This window comes from Notothenia rossii, assembly GCF_949606895.1.
Source record: "Notothenia rossii genome assembly, chromosome: 9".
Classification (NCBI taxonomy): Eukaryota; Metazoa; Chordata; class Actinopteri; order Perciformes; family Nototheniidae; genus Notothenia; species Notothenia rossii.
This window is the reverse complement of record NC_136907.1, coordinates 81004196-81011770: the sequence shown is the minus strand read 5'-3', so window position 1 is coordinate 81011770 and position 7575 is coordinate 81004196. Positions and strand designations below refer to the sequence as shown.

General features: G+C 45.1%; 2 protein-coding genes across 2 annotated transcripts in view; both read left to right on the top strand.

Moving 5' to 3' along the window:
• LOC307017555 (olfactory receptor 6N2-like) overlaps positions 1 to 205 on the top strand; it is a 1597-nt gene extending 1392 nt beyond the window's left edge. The window contains exon 1 of the mRNA XM_079647151.1: positions 1 to 205. This exon is cut by the window's left edge and continues 1392 nt beyond it. The gene's annotated coding sequence lies outside the window, so the exon portion shown is untranslated.
• Positions 206 to 4364: 4159 nt separating this feature from the next.
• Positions 4365 to 7232, top strand: LOC307020582 (uncharacterized protein). Its single transcript, XM_079652036.1, has 4 exons — positions 4365 to 4739; positions 5628 to 5945; positions 6257 to 6496; positions 6576 to 7232. The coding sequence occupies exons 3-4, from the start codon at positions 6386 to 6388 to the stop codon at positions 7011 to 7013; spliced, it is 549 nt and encodes a 182-aa protein (XP_079508162.1). The 5' UTR covers positions 4365 to 4739; positions 5628 to 5945; positions 6257 to 6385; the 3' UTR covers positions 7014 to 7232.
• Positions 7233 to 7575: the final 343 nt, after the last annotated feature.

Below are 7575 nucleotides of genomic sequence, written 5' to 3'. Positions count from 1 at the left end.
AGCTTTAGTGAAAAACAAATGACGTATGATGGCGACAGAGTAGGGAGGGACTTCCACAGGCCGGCTGAATGCTGATTGGAGGATCGTGTTGCCAGGAGACTTTTTTCTAAGTCTGTGCACCTACCAAAGAGAACCAAGTCTAAACCACGGCATCTCTTCATCTAGTCTTGACCAATCATAAATGTACGGGCAACGCCCTGTGTAATAAAATGGATTGACCATCCTGCTTTATCCGACCATTTCTTAGTAACTTTTGAAGTACTGTTACTAGACTACAAAGCATTAGCCAAAAGCTCCTGCAGCAGAAACCTATCTGTTAGTGCTATAGCCACATTTAAGGAAGAGATTCCACCAATACTTAACTCGATAGCATGTCTGCATGTAGGGGAGGAAACTTATACAAAATGTACACCACCCCAAATTGATCCTGTTGTTGATAGTGCTTCAGATGCATAAAGCCAGAGCAGCCTACTACTCTTCATGAATAGATGAGAATAAGAATAATGCAAGATTTCTTTTCAGCACTGTAGCCAGGCTGACAGAGAGCCACAGCTCGACTGAGCCTTCTATTCCCATAGCACTCAGTAGGAATGATTTGATGTGCTTTTTTAACGATCAAATTGTTACTCTTAGAAACAAAATCAATGACCTCTTGCCTTTGACCAGTATAGTGTTATCAACAGCTCCCGGAAACGTAAGTTCTAATATTACACTAGATAGTAAACTAGAATGCTTTTCAGCCATAAACCTTGAACAATTAAATTCAATGATTCTCTCTTCTAAACCATCAACGTGTATCTTAGACCCGATTCCAACTAAGCTGTTAAAAGAAGTTTTTCCATTAATTAGCACTTCTTTATTAAATATTATGAATATGTCTTTATTATCAGGCTATGTTCCACAATCATTCAAAGTAGCAGTGATAAAACCGCTTCTTAAAAAGCACAACCTCGATCCAGAGGTTTTAGCCAACTATAGACCTATTTCTAATCTTCCGTTCCTCTCAAAGATTCTTGAGAAAGCAGTCTCAAAACAGCGTGTGATTACTTAAGAAACTATGATTTATTTGAAGATTTTCAGTCTGGCTTTAGAACACAACATAGCACAGAGACAGCTCTGGTTAAAGTCACAAATGACATTCTAATAGCCTCTGACAAGGGACTTGTCTCTATTCTTGTCTTGCTCGATCTTAGTGCTGCATTTGATACTATCGACCATGATATCCTATTGCAAAGACTAGAGCAATTAGTTGGCATACAGGGAACTGCTTTAGGCTGGTTTAGGTCCTATCTATCTGAACGCTCTCAGTTTGTACGTGTCAACGATGAATCTTCCACGCAAACCAAAGTTAGCCATGGAGTGCCACAGGGCTCAGTGCTTGGACCTATTTTGTTCACACTATATATGCTTCCGTTAGGCAATATTATAAGGAATCATTCTGTAAACTTTCATTGTTATGCCGATGATACTCAACTATATTTATCAATCAAGCCTGATGAAATTAATCATCTAAATAAAATTCAAGACTACCTCAAGGACTTAAAAACGTGGATGACCTTAAATTTTTTGATGTTAAACACGACCAAAACTGAAGTTATTGTACTCGGCCCAAAGAATCTACAAAACAAATTATCTAAAGATATATTAACTATGGATGGCATTAATTTGGCCTCCAGTGAGACTGTAAGGAATCTTGGTGTTATATTTGATCAGGATTTATCCTTTAACGCCCACATAAAATCAATCTCAAGGACCGCCTACTTCCATCTACGTAACATTGCAAAAATCAGGCATATCTTGCCTCAAAACGATGCAGAGAAACTAGTCCATGCATTTGTTACTTCAAGGCTGGATTATTGTAACTCCTTATTATCAGGGTGTACAAAGAAGTCAGTCAAGTCTCTTCAGCTGATTCAAAATGCTGCAGCTCGTGTACTAACCAGAGTTAGGAAAAGGGACCACATTACTCCTGATCTGGCTGCCTTACACTGGCTCCCTATAGAACACAGGATAGAATTTAAAATTCTTCTTCTCGCCTACAAAGCCCTTAATGGGCAGGCGCCATCTTACCTTAAAGAACTCATTATACCCTACTGTCCTACTAGGGCATTGCGTTCCAAGAATGCAGGGTTGTTGGTTGTTCCTAGAGTCTCTAAAAGTACAATGGGAGCCAGAGCCTTTTCTTATCAAGCTCCACTTTTGTGGAATCAGCTTCCAGTTTGTGTTCGGGCGGCAGACACCCTATCCGTTTTTAAGAGTGCGCTTAAGACCTTCCTTTTTGATAAAGCTTATAGTTAGGGCTGATTAGATTCAGCCCCTAGTTTTGCTGATATAGGCTTAGTTTGTCGGGGGACATCTTACTTCTTCCTTCTCTCTGTCTATACCTGTGTACTCTCATGTTCCGATTAACCCAGCTTCCCCAAATGTCTTTCTTTTTGGTGTCTATATACGCCGGGATCCAGAGTCATGGATGATCCTGCGGTCCTGTGTCATGGATCGCGAGTCCTGGATCTTGAGTCGTGGCTGTGGTCCTGGATCATAAGTCCTGGATGGATATCCTCGTGGATTCATCTTCCTATTATACACACATGCATTTCCTAACATTTGGACTACCTATGTTGCAAATGTATTATCTTTTCAATTTACACACGGCATCTATTGCACGTCTGTCCGTCCTGGGAGAGGGATCCCTCCTCTGTTGCTCTCCCTGAGGTTTCTCCCATGTTCCCCTTTAAACTGTGGGTTTTCTCTGGAAGTGTTTCCTTGTACGATGTGAGGGTCTAAGGACAGAGGGTCTAAGGACAGAGGTTCTGAGGACAGAGGGTCTGAGAACAGAGGGTCTGAGAACAGAGGGTCTAAGGACAGAGGGTCTAAGGACAGAGGGTGTCGTATTGTCATACTGATATTCTGTACAAACTGTGAAGTCCACTGAGGCAAATGTAACATTTGTGATATTGGGCTATATAAATAAACATTGGTTGATTGATTGATAGAGTAACTCCTCTCCTCATGGTCTCCTCTCTAGAGGGTCTAGAGTAACTCCTCTCCTCATGGTCTCCTCTCTAGAGGGTCTAGAGTAACTCCTCTCCTCGTGGTCTCCTCTCTAGAGGGTCTAAAGTAACTCCTCTCCTCATGGTCTCCTCTCTAGAGGGTCTAGAATAACTCCTCTCCTCTATTACTATATAGAGGTATATTATTAATGTTTCTCCGAATCGAAGGGGAAAAATAAAAAAGCATTGCACACAATTTAAACCAATCAATGTCCTTTAATTAGCAAAGGTAATCTGGTGTTTTTTAGTCAATGAGTAGTGCAGATATCACTGTCAAATCAATCGACAGTAAGGGGAATACTTACTTCCTGGTGTACAATTCTCCGTTATCCAATGGGAATGGCCGCTCAAATTGCCTTTAAGGGCAGCCGACACAAACGGATGCCGTGCTTCCATGAGCGTCAAATCCCGCCGCAGATGGGAATACATTGCAATCAGTTGAAAGCTCTTTGCGTCCCTTTATGAAGCTGAAGGAGCCTAGGAGCATCACAACTGCACGCCTCGGGACCCTGACCAAACGTCGCTCCTGGACGATTATGGAGTGAGAGTGTGTTGAACAGAGAACCACTGAAGCAGAAACAGTTCTAGTCTCAACGCTTCTTCATCAAACTTCTTCTACAGATGAGTGTTGTTTCTGTTTAGAGGTGAAAGTAGTCCGGTATGGTCCGGTGCTCCGTACCAGTAAAAGATTCAGAGCTGGTTCACAGAACTGGGAAGAGAGGACAGCAGCTGTCCGTCCACACACACCAACCTGATCACATTCACACCAAGAACACACACCTGCTAACACTAGGTCCACAGAACCACAGTTTGACTGGTTAACCATTAGTCAGCAATATAATCTACATCAGTGATGACGAGAGAGATGCTTCCCTTCGGTCAGACGCCCAGCAGGGGGTCTGTCTCGACTCGTCCTCATCCAGCAGGAAGTCTGAAAGACCTGATTTAATGAAACCCAGTGAACAGGTGCATCATGGGCCGTGAACGCATCACATGTAGGAGCCGATCTGAATCACGGGGTGGAAACACACGTTAGGTTTCCCTTCATCAACACTGCAGGATACAGCGTGATGCATCAAGGTTCAAAGGTTCAAAGGTTCAAAGGTTCAAAGGTTCAAAAGTTCAAAAGTTCAAAAGTTCAAAGGTTAAAAGGTTCAAAGGTTCAAAGGTTTAAAGGTTCAAAGGTTCAAAGGTTAAAGGTTCAAAGGTTCAAAGGTAGTAACTCAGGCATCAATGGTTCACTTCTTATTGGATGTAGATAATGCTAACTGATATATTAACATTTCATTTAAAGATAATAAATTGTACTGCAGGAAATGTTGGTCCACAGGAAGGGGCGGGGCTTCCCCTCTCTGAGAACTCTCTGCTTTGACTGATGACTCTCCTGTTTGTGTTCAGAGCCTGTCAGGCTGGAGGGAGGATCCAGTCGCTGTGAGGGAGACCTGGAGCTGAGACATCAGGGAGAATGGAGACCACTGGTTGATATGTATGAGTACCGGACCCTGAAGGAAGCAGCAGCAGCCTGCAGAGAGCTCGACTGTGGCTCTGCTGTCTCTGTGGGAGAGAGAGAGGAGTCCTCAGACAGATCCGTGTGGACGATCAATCGTGACTGCCTTGATTCTGGATCTGCTCTGAGGGAGTGTGCAGAACGAGATTACTCTTATCCCATCATGCAGCTCACCTGCTCAGGTAAATCCATCAGTCCCATCATGCATCGCAGTCTGTCTCTCATCTGTCTCTCTCACCTGTGTGTCTCTCACCTGTCCCTCTCTCACCTGTCTCTCACCTGTCTCTCTCTCACCTATCTGTCTCTCACCTGTCTGTCTGTCTCTCTGTCTCTCACCTGTCTCTCACCTGTCTGTCTCTCACCTGTCTCTCTCTCTCACCTGTCTCTCTCTCACCTGTCTGTCTCTCACCTGTCACTCTCTCACATGTCTCTCTCTCACCTGTCTTTCTCTCACCTGTCTCTCTCCCACCAGTCTGTCTCTCACCTGTCTCTGTCTCTCACCTTTCTCTCTCTCTCACCTGTCTTTCTCTCACCTGTCTTTGTCTCACCTGTCTGTCTCTCACCTGTCTCTGTCTCTCACCTTTCTCTCTCTCTCACCTGTCTCTCTCTCACCTTTCTGTCTCTCACCAGTCTGTCTCTCACCTGTCTGTCTCTCACCTGTATGTCTCTCACCTATCTCTCTCTCACCTGTTGTCTCTCACCTGTCTCTCACCTGTCTGTCTCTCACCTGTCTCTCGCCTGTCTGTCTCTCACCTGTCTGTCTCTCACCTGTCTCTCTCTCACATGTCCCTCTCTCACCTGTCTCTCTCTCACCTGTCTGTCTTTCACCTGTCTCTCTCTCACCTGTCTCTCTCTCACCTGTCTGTCTCTCACCTGTCTCTCTCTCACATGTCCCTCTCTCACCTGTCTCTCACCTGTCTCTCACCTGTCTGTCTCTCACCTGTCTGTCTCTCACCTGTCTCTCTCTCACATGTCCCTCTCTCACCTGTCTCTCTCTCACCTGTCTGTCTTTCACCTGTCTCTCTCTCACCTGTCTCTCTCTCACCTGTCTGTCTCTCACCTGTCTACAGACCTGCTGCTTCAGCCCAACATCTCTGTGTCCTCCTCCATGTACGGGGTCTCCGTGGCCCAGCAGCAGGGGATCCAGGTGTTCAGAGGCTCCACCTTCAGCATCAGCTGCTCCATCCAGCCTCAGTACCCAGGAGGCTCCTTCCTACTCAGCTCCTCCACTCACACCTACACCCAACCAGCTGTCAATCACAGCGCCCACTTCCTGTTCCCGGCTGCAGAGCCCGCCCACCAGGGAAACTACAGCTGTGTTTATCACCTGTTGGTTCTCTCTCATAGCTTCTCCTCTGAGAGCCGTCTGCTGTCTGTCTCTGTCTCAGGTAAGCTCAGTGTCCACCTGTCTGTCTCTCACCTGTCTGTCTGTCGCTCACCTGTCTGTCTGTCTGTCTGTCTGTCTGTCTGTCTGTCACTGTCTCAGGTAAGCTCAGTGTTCACCTGTCTGTCTGTCACCTGTCTGTCTGTCTGTCACTGTCTCAGGTAAGCTCAGTGTCCACCTGTCTGTCTGTCTGTCACTGTCTCAGGTAAGCTCATTGTTCACCTGTCTGTCTCTCACCTGTCTGTCTGTCTCTTTCTCAGGTAAGCTCATTGTTCACCTGTCTGTCTCTCACCTGTCTGTCTGTCTCTGTCTCAGGTTAGCTCAGTGTTCACAGGAAGAGGATCATGTCTGTGTCTCACTGAGAGCTTTTTAAAGAGGTCCCACTGGGAAACATCTGAAAGCCTTTGAGAGTGCAGTTAGTGGGACTGCTGGCCTCATGCTGTGATGTCTGATGTTCCCTCAAATCCAACACCTCTGATCCTCCGAGCTGTCGTCCTGCTGCTGATTCAGCTGCTGACTCTGCTGCTGGCCAGCGGCCTTTACTTCGTCTGCAAGGTAGGCATGTGTTCAGAGGACTGTGATGTGGGTCTGAAGAGGAGCAGGAAGTCACCTCTGTGCTGTCATGTCTCTGCAGGCCACCAGGGGGCAGCGCAGACCGGAGGACATGGAGCTGCAGGAAGTTAACCTGGCTATCATGCCTCTGCAGGCCACCAGGGGGCAGCGCAGACAGGAGGACATGGAGTTGCAGGAAGTTAACCTGGCTATCATGCCTCTGCAGGCCACCAGGGGGCAGCGCAGACAGGAGGACATGGAGTTGCAGGAAGTTAACCTGGCTGTCATTCCTCTGCAGGCCACCAGGGGGCAGCGCAGACAGGAGGACATGGAGTTGCAGGAAGTTAACCTGGCTGTCATGCCTCTGCAGGCCACCAGGGGGCAGCGCAGACCGGAGGACATGGAGCTGCAGGAAGTTAACCTGGCTGTCATGCCTCTGCAGGCCACCAGGGGGCAGCGCAGACAGGAGGACATGGAGCTGCAGGAAGTTAACCTGGCTGTTCCTGCAGAGGAAGAGTAGCAGCTCCTGATATGATGATTCAGCCCCTGCTCAGAGCACAGATGTCCTGATAGCAGAACTTCAGAGCTTCAACAAGTCTGACTTTTGAGTTCTGTTGTATTTGTGATGGAGTTTTTGCTTAATTGTCTGTTTTTGCTTGTTTTTAGGAAGATTTGAGTTTTGTAATCAAAGGAACCTTATTTCTGTTTAATTTAGGAATTGATTTGATTTCATGAAAAAGGATTTTGATATATATATAAATATATATATATTTAAATACTAAATGTTGTTGACAAATTTACGGAATTCTTAGATGATATTTTCTTATCTTTTTCATTTTAATATTTTTGGCTTATTTGATAATTATTGAGGTCATTGAATTTAAGGATTTTTGTATTTTGGTTTAATTCAAACATTTTGATTAATTTGGTTTTTAAAGATTTTTGTATTATTTTGTTTTGTACTAAATTCTTTAAAAATCGTTTTTGTTTGTTTTATAAGAATTTACCAAAATTCTGTTCCTAAAACGTTTGTTGAATTTTGTCATATTAAGGATTTCGCACATTTTTTATAATTAAGGATT

Coding starts and splice junctions, on each gene's coding strand:
- LOC307020582 (XM_079652036.1), top strand. CDS start 6,386: ATGTCTGATGTTCCCTCAAATCCAACACCTCTGATCCTCCGAGCTGTC. Junction 6,497..6,575: donor GCCTTTACTTCGTCTGCAAG/GTAGGCATGTGT, acceptor ATGTCTCTGCAG/GCCACCAGGGGGCAGCGCAG.